At 47.6% G+C, this 18522-nt stretch overlaps 1 protein-coding gene across 4 annotated transcripts; it reads right to left on the bottom strand.

Annotated features, from left to right (window-relative positions):
• Positions 1-5475: 5475 nt before the first annotated feature.
• Positions 5476-18522, bottom strand: LOC121443012 (anion exchange protein 4). Of its 4 annotated transcripts, none has more exons than XM_041644684.1 (21): positions 18305-18522; positions 17895-18055; positions 17419-17532; positions 17024-17073; positions 16734-16891; positions 16428-16515; positions 15749-15912; positions 15412-15528; positions 15074-15248; positions 14792-14925; positions 14415-14677; positions 13399-13458; positions 13020-13201; positions 12780-12893; positions 11322-11483; positions 11046-11224; positions 9840-9912; positions 7348-7416; positions 6947-7120; positions 5891-6046; positions 5476-5529 (listed from the first exon to the last, which is right to left on the bottom strand). In XM_041644684.1, exons 1-21 carry the CDS (start codon positions 18520-18522, stop codon positions 5476-5478), a joined length of 2865 nt encoding a protein of 954 aa, XP_041500618.1. The 4 variants fall into 4 exon arrangements, with proteins under 4 accessions (XP_041500618.1, XP_041500620.1, XP_041500619.1 ...); XM_041644686.1 differs by having other exon boundaries at positions 11148-11224; XM_041644685.1 differs by lacking the exon at positions 7348-7416.

Genomic DNA, 18522 nt, shown 5'->3' with positions numbered 1-18522 from the left:
CTGATCTTCTGAGATGCTGCAGTTTCTCCATCAGGAAGCCCAGTCCACACAAACCCATCTTTTCTTGTGTTCTGTGTCTGTGTCTGCCTTTTCTTGATTCCCTAGCTGCCCCTAATCAGACTGGTTTATTCCTAGAGCTATGCAGTATGAAGCCAACACTGACCTCAAATATCTCTTCTAAAAACGTGATGTGTGTACACATGTGTGTACAAACACCTTAGTACATGCATGTGTGGGTTTTTGTTTTTTTGAGAAAGAGTTTTCACTGGCCTTGAACCAGTCTTCAGAGTCCAGAGCGCTCACTGTTACACCATGGAATCTACACTGGTACCAGTCTTCAATTGAGAGTTTGGAACCAATTTAGGCTATAACAATGTGACCTTGTCTTCACTCCCCCCCCCCCCAGGGTTTCTCTGGGTAACAGCCCTGGCTGTCTTAAAGCTTGCTTTGTAGACCAAGCAAGCTGGTCTCAAACTCAGAGATCCCTCCCCTTGCATCTGCCTCCTCAATGCTAAGATTAAAGACATGTGCCACCACACCCAGCTTATATGTATGTGTGTATGTAATGTACATATGTATGTATGTGTGTATGTATGAATATAATCTGAGGCTATATCTCTGTGGTAGACTGTTTGTCTAACATTCAAGTCTCAGTTCTGGAAATCTGCCTATATCCCTGTGATAGTGCCTAGTTTTTTTTTCTCACTAAAAACAAGCAAACAAACACCTTTCAAAGGCTAGCAAGGAGGCTGGAGATGTGACTCAGCAGTTAAGTTCACCTGCTTTCAGAGCTTCCAGAGGACCCTAACTCTATAACCAGCACCCATGTTGGTGGCTCACAACTGCCTGTAACTTCAGCTCCAGGGATTCTAACACTGTTTTCTGGCCTCTGCAGACACCACACACGTGCCACATCAACATACAAACATAAAGAAAAATTTTTAAAAGATGAAAGAAAAATAATAAATTTACATTTATTTGGTGATAGGTGGGCACATGTGTTCCACAACAGGTATTTAAAAATCAGAGGACAAATTTGGGGCATTGTTGTTTTCTTTCCACCATAAGGGATCAACTGCTCAGTGGCAAGCACAATTACCTGCTTAGCTTACAGCAGGGGTTTGATTTGGTTTTGGTTTTTAATGTGTATGGGTGCTTTGCCTGCAAGTATGTCTGTGCAGCACTGTGCCTGGTAACCTCCAGGGACAGAAGAAAGTGTCATTCCCTGGATGTGAAAGAGCAACCAATGGGCTGCCTTTTTTTTTTTTTTTTGTCTTGTTACATTTATTTAGTGTGTTTGTGCGTGTGTATGCCACAACATGAATGTGGGTATCAAAGGATTTGATTCTCTCGTTTTACCATGTGGGTCCAGTGGATTAAATTTGGGTATGGCAAGCATCTTGCTGGCCATTTTGAGGTCTTTGTTTTTTTTTTTTGTTTGTTTGGTTTGGTTTGGTTTTTGTATTGTTTGTTGATTTTTTAATTTATTTATTTTGGGATTTTTTGTTTTTGTTTTGAGACAGGATCTCTCTGTATAGTCATGGCTGTCCTGGAGCTTGCTATGTAAACCAAGCTGGCCTTGGGTGTAGGGATAGGTCCCGCCCTTTGGGGGGCGTGTTCGCCTCGGGCTAATGTCTGCCTATAAATTTGGCGAACGTGCTCCCAGCCGTCGCTTCTGCTTTCCTGGTCTCCGCAGGAACGGTGGTTCTGTAAGTCTATTTCTACATTAAAGCTATAGATATATATATTTTTACAATCTGTCTGCATTTGTTTACGCCGATACACTTGGGCTCACAGAAATCCTCCTGCCTCTGCCTTCCAAGTGCTTGGATAAAAGGCTTACACCACTACACTAGCAAAGATAAACCTCTTTATCACTTGCTAGAGAACAGCACCTGCACCTTTGGGGGAGGCCACACTCATCCCTGTGACAGTTTCCCATATCTTAATTGGAAATTATCTACCCAGCCAACCATCTTTGTTTCCATGAAAGAAAGCTGAGACTCAGGCAAGGCCCTTCATCAAGGACCCAAGAAGTCTATGACATCATCAGGATGAGAACCAGGTCTCTGAACTCCTGGGGTGCCCATTTAGGTCTGCTCCCCTGGCCCTGTCTAGGAGACCAGAGGCTGACCTGGCTTCCTAGGCAGCTCCTTCACCAATATGTCCAGCTCTAGCACCCAGACTCAGAGGTTGAAATGAGATCTAGAGAGGAGGTTTGGTGGCACCAGCCCTTTGTGAGGGGAGAGCTGTGTTTGAAACAGGGTTTTATACAGCCCAAGCTAGCCTTAAATGTACTATGTAGTTGAACTCAGAATTCTCCTGCCACTGCCTTCTGAGTTCCAGAATTACAGATGTGTACTTATGACCCAGTTTAAAATATCTTATTTTTAACCTAAAGGTGTTCTCTTCATTGCTACTCTCTTTGAAAAGGGCAGGAGTGTCGGGGGATCATATGTTCTCTAAGCAAGAGCTCTACCGTTGGGCTAATCCCCATCTCCTTCATTGTTATTAGTTGCTCTTCTTTGGTTTTGGTATTTTGAGGCAGTCTTGTTATGTAGCCAAGGCTAGCCATGAACCTACCCTATGGTCTAGGCTTACTTCAAACTTGTAATCCTCCCTCTTCAGCATCTCCAGTGCTGGGATTGTAGGCATACATTACCACACCTGACTCATTATTCTTTTTGTTTAATTATTCACAAAATGTTTTTCAAGATTTATTTTATGTGTATGAGTATTTTGCCTGTATGTATTTAAGGGCATTTTGTGCATGCTGGTGCTCAAGAAGGCTAGAAGAGGGCGCTGGATTCCCAGGATCTGGAGTTAGAATGGTTATAAGCTGCCATATGGAAGCTGGTCATAATACTCAGGTCCTCTGGAAGAACTGCAAGAGCTCTTAATTGCTGAGCCATCTCTCCAGTCCCTAAAAAACATATATATTCTTTAAATATTCTTAAGTTTATATACAAATGGTAGCTTTATTATGGTGTATTCATACTCTTAACCATTCTTTAATCCCACTTCTAGATATTTATACTACAGAAATTCTTGTACTTGCAGAAAATATTTGGTATACTCTTTCTTATTTTTTCAACTTAATAAAATTATTTGTCATATGCAGATATGGTGGTTTGAATGAGAACAGCCCATGGGCTCATCTATTTGAATACTTGGTCCCCAGTTGGTGGAGCTGTTTGGGAAGGATTAGGAGATGTGGCTTTATTGGAGCTAGTGTGTCACTGGAGGTGCCCTTGAGGTTTCAAAACACTGGACCCCTTCTGAATCTCTCTCTTCCTTGTGCTTGTAAAGAAGATGTGAGCTCTCAGCAACTGTTCCAGTGCCATGCCTGTCTGCTGACATGCTCCCCACTGTGACAGTCAGCAACTCTAACTCTCTGAAACTGGAAGCCCCAAATTAACTTTTTCTTTCCTAAATTGCTCTGGTCATGGTATTTTTATCACAGCAATAGAAAAGCAGCTAAGACAATAGGTAATAAAAATAATGATATAGATAAGTATATGGAGAAACTATTCAGTGGATATTAAGTAACAGGTATGTTGTAAAATGCCGTAGGATGATTCAATAAACATAATAAACATATTGTCCATCTGGGCAGTGGTGACACATGCCTTTAATCCCAACACTCAGGAGGCAGAGGCAGGCAGTTCTCAGTTCCAGGACAACCAAGGCTACACAGAGAAACCCTGTCTTGAAAAATCAAAAACAAAACAAAAAATTAACATATTAGTCATTAAAATAAATCTTTTTGTTTCGCTGGTTTTCACTTCTGCCTGTGTTTTCAAGACAAGGTTTCTCTGTGTACCAGCTCTGGATACCTGGAATTAACTCTGGCCACCCTGGTCTACAGAGTAGGTTAGCAGGGCCACAACAGAGAAACCCTGTCTCAAAAAACCAAAAATAAATAAATAAACAAATAAATAGGACTTGTGTTCAGATGCATTACTGTGTAAAGACTGAGTGACTGGAGCCTGTTTTGGTCCTTCTGGCTTTGTCTGTCTTCCCTAAACAGCAACAAACCAGCGGCTTCTGCTGCTTCCCACCCAAAGGTAACCTAGTCTTTGCCTGCTGCCTTTCAATCCTGCGTCACTCTTTCAGATCCCCAGCCAACAACATCTGGCCTTGAAGCCAAAGGTCACCAGTGCTCTGCCTTTCTGAATAAACACCTGTGAACTGGGAGAAGACAGTGATCCCAAAGCAGGTGTGCACAGGGGCACAGCAGGACAAGGAACAAGGATATGAAAAGCCTGGGAGATGTTGTTCTGACTTAGCCAGTGAATTGTCCTTTTGCTGTTTAGCCTCTCCTACACACCCCAAACATGCAGAACCAGACATGGTGGCATACATTTGTAAACTCAACACTCAGGATACAGCAGAAGGGTCACAAGTTAGAGGGCAGCCTATGTTATATAGTAATACCCTCTCAATTAAAAAAGAAAGAAAAAGTCCATTTCAAGTGATGGAGGTTCTTGGACAGGTAGAGGTTGGGAGAGGTGTCCTGTCATCCATAAGGAAAGTTCAGCTTCTCAGCTCATGCACATGGTGTGGCTTCTGCATAGGATATTTTCCCTCCATCTTATCCTGGCTCACTTCTAGTCATTCTCCAGATTTCAAATTATGGGCTACTTTCGACTAGAAACCTTTTCTTCCTCCTACCCCACCTCCGTGCAAGGGTTCTCTGCTCTCATGGCTTGTGCTTCTTTCCTTATTCAGCACTCCCCCACTAAAAGTTGCCCATGCTGCCGGGCAGTGGTGGCACATGCCTTTAGTCCCAGCACTCTGGAGGCAGAGGCAATGAATCTCTGTGAGTTCAAGGTCAGCCTGGTCTACAGAGTGAGTTCTAGGACAGGCTCCAATGCTACACAAAGAAACCCTGTGTCAAAAAAACAAAACAACAACAACAAAAGTTGTCCATGTTTTTGTCTCTCCCACTCCAGTTTAAGCTTCCTGAGATCAGGGGCTATGATTGTTTTGTCTATTCTATATTGATATAAATCAGAAGTGCTACATGGGTAAATAAAATGAAAGGCTAGAGAGCAAGGACTAGAGAACCCTCCACTTGTCTGGAGGATACACGGTTCTTGCCAGCCCTCAGGGAAGAGGCTCCTGGGCAAAGAAAGGCATAGCCTTTATTCTTCCCTCCTCCCTCTCAGTCTTATGTCCCGGGCATCTCAGTCGTTCCTCCTCTCTGGGATGTGTTTGAAATAAGCTTGACCTCCCTCTACTGGCAAAAATTCAGTACTGCCTCTGGGAATTCTTTCCTCTGGGGAAGTTCCTTCTATTTTCTCCACAATTCCAGAGTTCCCCAGGGACCGGAATATGAGTAGAAAGCAAGGATACCCATCCAGCAAACAGGAGGGTTCCAAGGTCTGATCTCACACCTTCCTCTCTCAATACCAGGAGCACTTTGTCCCACATTCTCACCTGTGTCCGTTTCCTGGGGTCTCCACATTCCTGCTAATTCACAGAGATGTTGATTTCTGGAGTCTTTGGCTGATACATCAATTCTGACTGTGGGGGAAAATTCAAAGATAGTTTGGGAACAGACCAAAAGAAAAATAAAAAAGCCTAAATAAGGGGCTCAGGAACTAGATAGGAATTCACATTCAAAACGAAACAAAGACCAGGGTTGAGAAGCTAGCTCAGGGAGCTGCATGCCTTTCTCTCTTTACCTCCATGGGCTCATAAACCAGAACTGCCTTTGGGGAAGATTTCCCTAAGCCCTTCATTCTGCCTGTATTATTACAGAGACAGAGGGAAGGACTGTGTTGAGGTCTTCAGGCTGAATGAGATACCAGACTTTAGAGACAGCTCTGACAACAGTCTCTCGACTCCTCCCCGTTCTCTTAGAAGGACTCGGCCTGGAGCTTACATCTTCATTGCCGTCTCTACTGAACAAGTGCTCTGGCTCCAGTCCACTCTCAGGGATGTTCTTCTCCTCCTCTGGCATGAGCTCATCCAGCCAGAGGAGTTCCAGTGGTGAAAAGACCCACTCCAGAGCTTTTCTGACTCCCACGAGGCCCAGTAACTGCAGAAACAGAAACAAGCCCCAGGGCTCTCTGCAACAGCCAGCCACTGGGACTAGCAGTCACGCTTCCTATTATTTCACTGAGTGAGATAATAACACAGTTCTATGAAGTAAACCCTTTCTGTTTGTTTGATAGTGTTTTGTTTTTGAGATAAAGTTTTATGTAGCTCAGGCTAGCCTTGAGCTCCTGATCCTCAACCTCTCAAGGGTTCATGTTGGGATCACAAGTGTGCATCATCCACCATCAGCTTTTTCTTCTCTTTTCTTTTCTTTTCTTTTTTTGACACATGTTCTCACTATGCAGCTCTAGTAGCTCTGACTGGCTTGGAACTTGCTATGTAGACTAGGCTGGCCTTGAACTTGTGGTGATCCCCCTGCCTCTGCCTCCTGAGAATTACAGGTGTTCACCATACATCCACTTTCATTTTTTTTTTTTTTTAAGACAGGATCTCACTTTGATCAGCCTCAGCCACCCAAGTACCGGGTTACAAGCAAAAACCTCTATACCCAGTTTGCAGTTTACTCCCACTGTACATAAAAGGCAACTGAAGCCCCAAGAGATAGTGACGCCCCTGAGGTCACACACCTGGTACATAGTAACCAGACTGATCCTATTGTAAGACTTGTGGCTCTTAACTTCCTCTTCTGTGCCTCACTGAGTAACAAGTGTCAGCATTGCCCTTGCAGGAGCTCAGTTATTTGCGGGGCCAGGGAGTTGTGGACAAGACCAAATTAGTTAGGGAAGTTGGTGAATCAAGAGTTCTAGGATTAGTTAATCCATAAGTATCCCCCAGCCATTTTCTTGGTCTTAAGATTTCCAACAGAAAGAGCCAGGGAAAGTAAGAGGAGTATTTTTTCAGCCACCCTCCAAGCTCAGAGTCTCTCAGAACTCCAGGTTACCATAAGTGGGAAGATAATGGCTGCAGGAGTAGACTTGATAATCCAAAGCAGACCCAGGCAGGCAAGCTGGATGGCCGTGAACAGGTGGACTCTGCTCAGAGGAACATGCCGCAAGAGCAGCATGTCTGGCTGATGTTTTGTTGGCATCAACAATAGCTGCACTCTCTTCATGAACTGGGAGAATGAGAGGAAAAGAAGGCAGGATGATGGGGTTAATTTGGAGGGTGCCACTGTTAGCTACAAGCCCTGCAAGGGGAAAGGAAGAAGGCTCCCGTGGCCTCTCCATCTGGAGCATGAGAGCAGAGTGCCTATGTCCAGGAGAAGGAGGATAATGGACATGAGTGAGATTGGCAAGTGTGGGGAGGAGGAGTGAGGTTGCTAGGTGATTGTAATGAGCTCACCTGGATGCTGCTGAGTGCTGCTACCCCCATGTAGAGGAAGATGCCGTAGAGCACAGGCATTGGGATGAACTAGTAGAAGTAGAGAGATAGCAAAGGAGCTTTTACCTTCCAGCCTCCCAGGTGCCCCACCTTAGGCCTTCAGACTGGAGCCTGCCAGGCCTTTCTTTTTCTTTCACATCCCACATACCTGATTCATTGAGTCTTTTCATGCCAATCACATGAGGTAGATTGTTATTAGTGTCTGCACTTACTGATGAGAAACTAGAGAGACGAAGTGACTTGCCCATACCTCTCCTCTCCTGCCTCTCCAATCTTTTTAATCCATCCAGTATTGCTGCCCTACAACTCTACATCCTTCCGCCCTGGCCTCCTGAATGCTGGGATCACACTGTACCACCATATCCAGGTTCCTCTTGTCTTACCATCACACGCCCCCTGCTCTCCATGCTCCATTCATATGCTGCTGTTTGCTCCTTACCCTTTCAAGACCTTTTCCTTTGCTATTCTTTCCTCCTAAAATGTTACTCATGCCCGGGCATGGTGACACACCTGTGATCCAGCACTTGGGAGGCAGAGGCAGGAAAATATATATAAATTCAAAGCCACCTTGGTCTATGTAGCAAGTTCCAGGATAGGCAGGGCTACACAGTGAAACCCTGTCTCAACCAACCAACCAACCAACCAACCAACCAACCAACCAACCAATCAATCAAATTCTCCTCTCTTGGACTTTACATCCACTCATGCTTCATCTCATTTCACTCTGGAAAGGTCTTTTCTGACTACTCAACCTGAAGTAGGCCTGGAACTGTGTAAAATTTAAAAAGATTTAGTTACTGCTATTACTATATGTGTTCGACAGCTTGCGTATGGAAGTCAAAGATGGACTTGTGGGGGTGGGTTTCTCCTTCTACCATGGTTTCCAGGGACTGCACTCAGGCCAGTCATCAGTCTTGCATGGCAGATGCTTTTGCCCACTGAACCATCTTGCCAGGCCTGCCCTAGCGCCCTTAATCACCTTACCCACTTTTATTTTTTTCACAGGAGTTATCATCTGAAGTCATCCTATTGCTTTAACTTTTAAAGATCTGTCCTCTATCACCAGACTCCGAGGAGGATGGAGACATATGTCATTGCCCCGGTATACCTCACCTCCAGTTCCTGGAACAGTGGCTGGTATACCATTTACGAGAGTCAACCTACTTAGCAAGTGGTTAATCCAGTCCATCTGGCTTTCCTACTTACTGCAGTACTCTTACCCAGCCTCCATGACCTTGGCCCTGCCTAACCTCCGGCTCTTGTCTTTCTGCCAGTGACTCTTGTCTGACATTTCCACACCCTCCTTGACTACTTTGCTACTCGGTTTGTTTACCTTTTCTTCTATAGCTAGCTAGTTATATTATATAGGGTGTGTGTGTGTGTGTGTGTGAAGTTTCTGGTAAAGTTTGGTTTCATATTCCTTTTTAGTTCTTCTCCTCCCCTCTCTTAGGCACCAAGTACAGTGGGGTACCCAGCACAAGTTTCATAAGCCTTGAGAAAGAGCAAATGGTTTTTTGCTTTGAAGTTTCTCTGGGATATGAATACACACATAGTCTTAGCTTGTTGGGAGACTGGAACAAGGACAGTTCTAGAACTCTGGGGATGATGGCATCCCCCTGTCCTACTCCACAGAACAGAAACCCTACTGGCAAAGAAATTAGGTACATTTTTTAAATCTTAATTTTTTAGATAAGGTCTCATGTAGACCAAGATGGTCTCAAACCTACTATATAAGTGAGACTAGCCTTGAACTTGAACTCCTGACCCTCTACCACCTAAGTGCCTGGTCTATTTTGGTTTCTTTTGTTGTTATTGCTATTACATTCTCTCTCTCTCTCTCTCTCTCTCTCTCTCTCTCTCTCTCTCTCTCTCTCTGTGTGTGTGTGTGTGTGTGTGTGTGTGTGTGTGTGTACAAGCATGGAGAACAGAGAAGAACATGTTGGAATCAGTTCTTTGCTTCCATCTTGTAGACCTAGGCCCAATATCAGATTCAGGCCTTCAGGTTTGTTAGCTAATACCTTTATTCATTGAGCCATCTCAGACACACACACACCACCGCCTTCACCACCACCACTTTTTTGTTTCTTCTGAGACAGGGTCTCACACTATTGCCCAAGCTGTTCTACAATTTATTGTATATGCAGACTAGCCTCAAAGTTGAAGCAAGCCTCCTGCCTCAACCTCTTGGCTCTGAGATTACAGGTATAATCCACCATGCTCTGGAAGTCTGGGTTTTTTAATCTGAGAAATTGGTGGGCAGTTACAAGTTACTTTACATCTTTAACCTTCAGGTTTCTCATTTGCAGAGTATGTGTGTCTCTCAGGGCTAGTTAACATGAAGATTATCGAAACCATGTGAGAAGAAAATGCAGTTCCTAAAACACTGAAGTATTCTAGCAGAGTCAGTTCTGTTGTTATTGCTGCACTGGCCCTCATCCTGGCCAAAATCATACCTTGAGCACAGGTGCCAGGAAGATGGAGACGCCTGTAAGGATGAACACCACCAAACCCGTCAGCCTCTGCTCCCTGTGGGGAGAAGGAAGAAGTGTGCTCCTGGAGGATCCAGGCTAGACCCCTTAACCAGGCCTAGTGCAGACCGGGCATCCAGAGAGGAGAGGAGGGAGTCCCTCTGTAGGTCACCTGGCAAAGGCCCCCTGCCCGCTGTCAGAACTGAAAGGAAAGACAAAGCACTCCAGCATGGGGCGTTGGGCCTCTCATCTGTCAGGTTCATTGTTCTGTTTTGTTTGGGTTTTTAAAAAATGCTCTATTACATTTTACTTATTTATACTGTGTATGTGCATGCATTACGTAAGTAGGTGCCTGTTTGGTGTATATGTGATGGTCAGAGGACAACTCGCAGGACTCAGTTCTTTCTTTTACCACCCAGGTCCCAGGAAGTCATGGGGTGTGACCGGAAGTGCCTTTACCCACCGAACTTCAGCAGCCCCCTGTGTCTTTTGTTTGTTTGTTTTGGTGGTTCTAGGAATTGAGCTAGGGCCTCATATGTACTTGGTGAGCACCACCACTGAATTCCATCCCCAGTTCCATAGTTTGTTTTTTATCGTGGTGGGAAATTAGCAGTTTCCACTGCCATAAAGAGTTGCATTTCATAATTTATGAAGTTAGTCAGTTTCATGCATTTCAGGTGGACTCTGTTTCCAATGGCCACACAGTTGTTTTTGTCATGGACTCTTTCGCGGTGTCAGTGGCAGGCTTCTACATTGAGTAAGGACTGTCAGGTGGCACCTCACCCTCCACGTCATCCTGACTACCTTCACCCTTACGTGTATAATGCTCTTCTTTCTGGGGCTGGGATTGCTGTTTGTTTGTTTGTTTGGTTGATTTGGTTTGGTTTGGTTTGGTTTTTCAAAACCAGATTTCTCTGTGTAGCTCTGACTGTCCTGGAACTCACTCTATAGACCAGGCTTGCCTCAAACAGAGATCTGCTTGCTTCTGCCTCCCAGTGTTTGGATTAAAGCTGTGTGCCACCACCACCTGTCTAATGCTCTTCTAGAGGCCCTCACCCATCTCAGAGGCACCAACTTGCCCGGCTACAGTTCTTACGGGGCTTAAACTCAGAACTCAGGCTGCCCAAATAACTCACATATCCCGTATGTGCCACGCCCCTCTCACTCCAGCCCACTGACTCTATTCTTTACCTGATGCCCAGGAAGTGAGGGGCTTCACCAGGGACACAGGCTCTGCTCTCTCTCCGAAGACTATCCATATGGGCCAGAGAGATGACAGTGGCTGAGACGTACCAGGGCAGCCCAAGTGCTGATGTGAGCAGCATCAAAACAGCTACACAGAAGAGGTCCAGGTGGAAGCCAGCTCCCTTCTGCAGGAAAAGTGGGTTGATTGGAAGCTAGAAGTGCCGTATGTACCTGACTCTGGAGTTTCTTTCTCTTGTCTAGGACCTGACCTGGCAGCCTTACCTGCAGTCTGTATTCTGCACGGTTGAGGATAACGGCTGTGATTTGCTGGTCCATGAAGATAAGGATAGACAGCAGCAGAGCAGGCAAGGCAGCTGCCACACTCAGCCACCAGGGGTTAGCTCCAAAAGGAGACACCAGCCAACCACGCCCAGGGAGTGTAGGCTGAGGGGACATTCCATGGACAGGTTGGAAAATGTCTCCGAGAACACCTCACCTGCACACCCTACTCCCACCTTGACACTCCACCTCCTCCTGCTCCAAGATCTTAAATTCTCGGTGGGAGCTCTCTCTCTCTCTCTCTCTCTCTCTCTCTCTCTCTCTCTCTCTCACACACACACACACACACACACACACACACACCTCCTTCCATGTATCCCAGCACCTTAAAAGAGAACAGAAAGAAGGGGCTAATCTGAATGGAGCCAAGGGCTCTGGACTTTGGTTCTCTCTGGAAGAAGAGTTGGTGAATATAACCTGCACACACTGCTTTGTTCTTATTCACAGCCTTTCTCCTTAGGTTCACACCCCACCCCCAAATCCAGAATGGGACAGCTCAGGTTCAGACCTGCCTTGGTCTGGGGCAGAGGTGGGGCAGGGTTAGGTGTGTCTGCGTCTGCTCTAATTATAAGCGTCTGTAGTGGGGAGGGGGCCCAGGTGATTGGTTGGGGTTCTGAACCCTAAAACTACCCCCATGAGAACCCCCTTGCTGTCCTGTCCTGGTGGGATCTAGGGGGAAAGGTTTCTATTGTCGAGGCAAAGTTTGGTACAGTACACTATCTGGCCTTACAGAAGGAGCTCCGGCTTTACAGAATCAGAGTTGGCATGAGGTGTGTAAAGAAGAGCAGGGTGTGTGGAAGTGGGCAGGGCCATGTCCATGGCAGGGAGAAGCCGGAACAGCATTTACTGAGTATGTGATCTGTGCCAAGCATTGTAGAAACTACACTATGATATGTAAATCCAAAACAGCCTATAGGAGAACAACTATCAATTATCCCATTTTTATAGACTAAAATTCTCAGAGGAGGTATGGTGATGCATGCCTGAAATCACAGCACAGAGGGTTTAAAAAGGAGGATCAAGAGTTCAAGGCCAGCCTCAGCTGTGTAGGGAATTTGAGGTCAATCTGAACTACAGGGGACTCTGTCTCCAAACAAACAAAGCTGCCTAGAGCCAGCTAGGAAGAGGCAGAAATGGAATTCAAACTCAAGCTGGCTGCTCAGATCCCATCCTCCAACACCTACCCTATGATAATAGCAACTGTATATGGCATTCTTCATTCCTTATGTGTCTGTTGAAATACCTCATTTTATAACTCAACGACTCTGTGAGACCATCATTTTTACTGTGTCTATCATGAATGAAGGAAACAGCTCAGAGGAAGAGAAGTATGGAATTTATGCATCTTATTACTCCAAAGTTGCTGGCCCCACCATCCCCCTCCTTCTGTCCAGCTCTCACCTTGAATTCTGTGGGCACCAAGAGCTTTGGTGTGGCTAGGCCCAGAAAAGCATCAAGGCCGCAGCCTAGCAGGATGGCCAGGACTGAGGAGAAGTCGCTGAACACCTTGCGCACCTGGCCATACAGTGGACAGTTTACTCTGGGCCTGCCATCCCATTTCTTCTTTAACCTTTCCCATTTGCAGACAGGATCCAGGGCCAGAACCAGACCTTTCCCACAGAAAGAGAAAATGGCACTCACCACAGAGGGGAAGAGGCGGCTATTCTTTACATGCTTGAGGGCCATGGCACAAAGGAAGGACGTAAAGAAGAGGAGAAGAGAGAAGAAGGCAATGTCTGGCACCGTGTGACAGCTGGGACCACGAGGGTAGCCTCCTTGCCGGATGCACTCAGTTGGAGACAGCAAGGATGCATTGACCAGGCCTAGGTGCTGCAGAGAGGAGTGGGGAGGTATTGGACAGTGGGCATTAGAGGAAGGGGAACCCACAGAGACATCAGGAACCCAGAATTGAGCATAGGCAAAATTCAAGTAACCAATGAAGCTTTCTTTCCTCTGTAGGTGGGAAGAGCTGAAGAGCTCTAACTCTTTTTCTTTCTTAGACCTTTCTAGGCGCAGGCACTCACCACACTTAAGACATCTGTGTCTTTGTGCTTTGTACTTGTCCACTCTGACGCATTTCCTGGGAAGCAGAGAATTGCAGTGTAAGCCTCTTTCCTTGAGAAGCTTTTCTCCACAGGATTCTAATTTGTCCTTCCACCTGAACTAGAAAGTTCTTGATTCTGACCATTCTGCTGATTCTGTTGCACTTAAGAGTGTTCTCAAGCTGCTACTCCGTACACTCACACCCCCGGATTCCCTACCATCTGGGCCTCTGGTGCTGAGCACAAAACTGAGCCACAACACTTACTCAAACATTGACCAAATGCATGAGCTCTCAGATCTGTGTGTACCGGAGCGAGAAGTGGTCTCATTCAGGACTAGTAGAATCAGATACAGATTAGAAAAGATACATTTTTAGCTAGATAGTTAATGGCTCGCGCTTATACTCTCAGCAGTTGAAGATGGAGGCAGGAGGATTGGGGTTCAAGGTCATCATTGCTTACATAGTCAGTTGGAGACTATACTGGGCTACGTGAGACCTTGTCTCACCCTGGAGACCTTCCCCACAAAGGACATCTTCCCCCATTCCTGATGCTACCTTCCATTTGGAGGGATCTATGCAAGTGTGACACCCCAAACCCCCCCCAGTTATCTGCTTTCACTCAGAATGTGATTTATTTGACTGGTGACTTTAGGAGGTGAGACAGGCATGCCTGGTCCCACCCTTTCCTCTCTTCTCTCAAGAGTGACTACCTGGTTGGTGTATTTAGCTCTGCTCCTCTGGTGGAACCAGTCCCCATCCAGTGCTGCCATTCTTAGATGGGTATGTCTGAAGACTTCCCTCTTAGGAAGCCCAAAAGCCCATGTCGGGGCTGTCAGAAATAAAACAGTCCTGGGATTTCCCTAGATTTATTTTGTAACTGATCCTGAACCAGAATGGAAACTTCTGGTTATTGGATAAGTACTCAGCCTTTCCTGAACTTAGTCCATTTCCCACCTCTTTCCTCACCTGGCCGAGGTACCAATTTCCCTCACCTCCTGGGCCTGGGAATTGACAGAAGCAACCCTGGGCAGGAGATCCTGGCCTTTGGATTGGATAGGCACGGATCAAGTTCAGCATTTTCCCCACAGCATCATAAATGAAGATGAGGCTGATAAGAGCACAGAATCCTTCCTCTGTGAATCGGGTGAAGTAGCGCACCAGCAAGCTGGCCTCTGTAGCCACCAGCACCAGGCAAAACGTGGCCACCCAGATGCCCACCCATAGGCGGAAGGGCAGGTAGTCCAGGCTGTGATCTCTGTGGGAGTGAGGACAGTCAGGGCTGACTGTTCCCCACCTAACCCAGGGCAGAGAAAGCCCTCACCCTCTCTTCACCCACCAACGGGCTAGAAAGGTGAGAGAGGTCTCCTACCTGCTAAAAGAAAAGAGCAGGCGCTCAAACACCAGCACTGGCCCCGTGCTGCTAAGGATGGTGAGGGGCTGGCCTGCCATCAGGCAGAAGGCAGCTCCAGCCACCGCTGTGCCCAGGAAACTCTCCAGCACTCCCTGGAAGTAGACATAGCTCTTCATAGGACTCTGGCATCCCAACACAGGAGACCAAGGTCCTGTGGAGTCCCAGCACCACTCAGTCCCAAGAGGTCAGACAGGTAGGACATCGGAGTTTATGCCAAACCCATCATACAAACCCACGCACCTGGGCACCTTCAGTGGCATCTCCCAGCAGACCCCCAAAAGTGATGGCGTTCGTTACTGTGGCCAGGTAAATGTAGAGCACAGCTGAGAAACACTGGGGGTGTAGGGCGTCCAAGAAATCGCTGGGGTACCAGCATGCCTTCCGGCGCACGTCCTGGACAAGACCCCCAAACAGCCTCCCACCCGTGGGTCGTCAGTGATCCAGATTTCCACACCCTGCACCTGCATCCTGCTTTTCTCTGTATCCAGGAGAGCCCCTCCCACATTGCCTGCACATTTCGATGCCCCTGTTACTCTTCCATAGGATCCCACCCCTTGTTCCCACACAGCTTTCCTCACCTGCCCGTCCTTTGTAACTCCGGGCTGGGTGCATGCTGGCCATGGTGGTGCCTGTCCCTTGCCTGGGCCGCACTCCCACGGGAGAGGCCGGTGACTTCCTGCAGTTCTGAGAGGGGTCTGGGCAGAAAGAGAACCCCAGATGCCCTGACATCTCCGGCCAACGTGAGATTTGACTTCAGAGTACGTGACGCCCCGCCCCCTGGAGGCTACTAAGGGCGCCCTCAGATTGTCCAGGAGAAGTTAGATGCAGGTCACAGTCTCCCTGTCTGAAATCCAAACTTAGCTGGGGAGCGCGGTAGACCCATAACCAAGGGAAAGGTCTGTGTGGAATTAGGACCCCGGGTACCTTTTGTGCTGAGAGGGTAGGCATTTGGGCGGGGGAATCCGGGCTGTCCGGTCCCACCGACCTGGGGGTAGAGTTGTCACCTCCTGTAGAAAGGCATCCAGGGCTGCCAGAAGGTCATGAAGATTGTTTGCCCGACGAACTGACCACTGGAATTGCTGCATTTAAGGTCACAGGGTGGACAGTAAATGCATTATTTGGACTCTTTCATGTGTTTGCACTTGTATTTTCTCAAAATCACACACAAGCTACAAGCAGAGAAATTCATAATTCACCCACAAGTGCATACATTTGTTCATTCATTCATTCTGTGCCTATTGTAATGCGGCTACATTGGTAGCTATGGAAAGGTCAGCCCCCATGTTACAAAACACAAAGCCACACTCTGCCTCACTGTTATTTCTTTTCTTTCTTTCCTTTTTTTTGTTTTTTGTTTTTTGTTTGGTTTGGTTTTGTTTTTTGGAGGCAGGGTTTCTCTATGAAGCTTTGGAGCCTGCCCTGGCACTAACTCTGTAGATCAAGCAGGTCTCGAGCTCACAGAGATCCGCCTGCCTCTGCCTCCCGAGTGCTGGGATTCTACCACCGCCCGGTCTCACTGTTATTTCTGATTAGAGTCTATACATATGCCCCACACACAGAGATATGCACACAGAGGAACACCTGCTCCACTCACCGGGTCACTGAGGAGGACAGCTGCTGCCCGACCCATCTCATGGTAGCTCCTTCCCAGGGTAGGAGGACCCAAAAGGAGACAGAAAAACCTGAAGAAGGAAAGGGGCCTCTAAGCTGCTTTCTCATGGGGCAGCACTGCCTGCTAAGAACAGCCTCTGACACTTAGCTCTGATTTCCCTACCTGCTCTAGTGCACACCAGCCCTGCAGAATGACCCCTGGGTAGCATTTCCTAGACACTCTTGGGGAGCTGGATCCAAAGACCCCACCCTCCTTCTGTGCCCTGGAGCCCTGAGTCTATCACCTCACCTGCTAGGCAGGATCACCTCTGTAAGAGGTTCCAGCACCACTGGATTCCGCAGTCTCACGAAGGCCCCTAGTGGCTGAGCCAGGAAGCCCAGCTCTCCTGCCAGCACTGCTGCTGCCTCTGCTCCTGGAGGCAGCTTCTGTTTCAAGGGGTTCTGGAGCTGGATTGCAGAGTGTGAGAGATCATTTAGGGAGGGAAACGCTGGCAGAAACTCAACTAAGGAGCCTGGTGGAGCGTGGATCTCTTAATTCCTGATCTCCCTCCCAGCCTTGCCCAAGGAAGGGCCACAAACCTTCATGGGTGTGTCCTCATCAAAAGAAGCATTTCTGAAAGCATTGGGCCCTGCAAAGCAGGAATGCATGGTGGTTAGGAGCACAAGCCTTAGGGGCAGGCCTACTCGGGGATACCTGTAATACAAGCCTTCCTAGTAACTGTCATCAGAAGATAGTGCATTCAAAGCTCCCGGCACAGTAGCTGCCACGGATACCCCTTTGGAGAGCCCTGACTGGTATGGCCCTGGTACTCCTACTCTTCCGCCTTCACCATTACCTGGTTTCCTTTTGCCCATGAATCTTGGCCTGAGGAATGAGCCAAGCCGAGGCCACTCCTGGCTCAAGAAACATAGATGATACCTGGGCTCCTCCTATCCCAGAGTCTTGATCCTAGGCCCAAAGAGGAACCTCTCACCTCTGCAGGGCCTGATGCCTGCGGTCTGAATGTGGTGCTGGGGTCTCTGCAGCAGCAAGGCTTGGAGCTGTCCTCTCAGTTCCGGGCTCAGTGACTCCCCACTGATCACTTGTTCTGCAGAAACAGGCATTAAGTTTAAACCCCCACTCAAGAGCTCTCTATCCCATCCCTGGTTCCCTTCCCTGCTTCTCATTCCTTGAGTCTTTCCTTCTAGAGTCTCAGGAAAAGCAAAGGCTGCTGAACCGCCCCTTCCCACATTGTTTTGAGACAAAGTCTCACTACATAAACTGGGCTGCCCAATTCTCAGTGGTCCTCCTGTCTTCTGCCTGCCAAGTGCTGAGACCTCCGCTGCTTTTCCATCACTATCTCTGTGATAGAAACAGCAGTCCCTAGGGTAGGATGGGGTGGGATAGGCTCTGGAAGATTCTAAGATTTGGGGGGAAATTCCCAGGGAATGGAATGTCTCCCAAGCCTACCCACAAGCTCCAGGAGGCTCTGAGCTTGGCAGTCCAGCAGAACAATACCCTCAGCCAAGAGGCTTCGAAGGTTCTGGAGGCTGGGTAGTGCCAGGGTAGGCACATGGGGGGCACTCCACCGGCCCGCATCTACTTCTAACTTTTCTTCAAACAGCATCCACCTGTGATAAAGGGAGAGCAAGTGTTGCTGGTAGACTCCCTCCCATGTCTAGGAGGGACATGGCAGGGCAGTGTGGCTGCCTTTGACCCAGTTGTGCAGACGGTCTCTCTCCCTGAGCAGTCAGTCACCCTTCACTGGGTCTCAGAGAACTCAGAACCATGTTGTAGAGGAATCTCGTGGAAAGAATACGAGGAGAACATCCTACTTTGCAGTGGGAAGGATGCTGTAGAACTAGCCAGGTTCCACTCACCTGCCTGTCTCCCTCCACTCCAGCGCCTGGGGCCAGCCCAACAGCTCGTTTAGTTGAATGAAGAGCAGAGGATCCTTGGATACCCCCGATTCCCCATTGTCTGTGTCTGAGGGACCACCAAGGCTGGGACCAGGGCCAAGGCCACTGTCCAGTTCCTCAGCAAGAACATTTTCATGAGCACTGGAATGTTCAAATTCCTCTTGCCCTGGCAGCTTCAT

Source organism: Microtus oregoni, unplaced genomic scaffold (genome assembly GCF_018167655.1).
Source record: "Microtus oregoni isolate MIOR12 unplaced genomic scaffold, Mior012 000098F_ref0000018, whole genome shotgun sequence".
NCBI lineage: Eukaryota > Metazoa > Chordata > Mammalia > Rodentia > Cricetidae > Microtus > Microtus oregoni.
This window is presented reverse-complemented; position numbering and strand designations above follow the sequence as displayed.

Coding starts and splice junctions, on each gene's coding strand:
- LOC121443012 (XM_041644684.1), bottom strand. CDS start 18,522: ATGAAGCTGCCAGGGCAAGAGGAATTTGAACATTCCAGTGCTCATGAA. Junction 17,074..17,418: donor AGGCATCAGGCCCTGCAGAG/GTGAGAGGTTCC, acceptor CCTGCTTTGCAG/GGCCCAATGCTTTCAGAAAT. Junction 16,892..17,023: donor ATGAGGACACACCCATGAAG/GTTTGTGGCCCT, acceptor TCTGCAATCCAG/CTCCAGAACCCCTTGAAACA.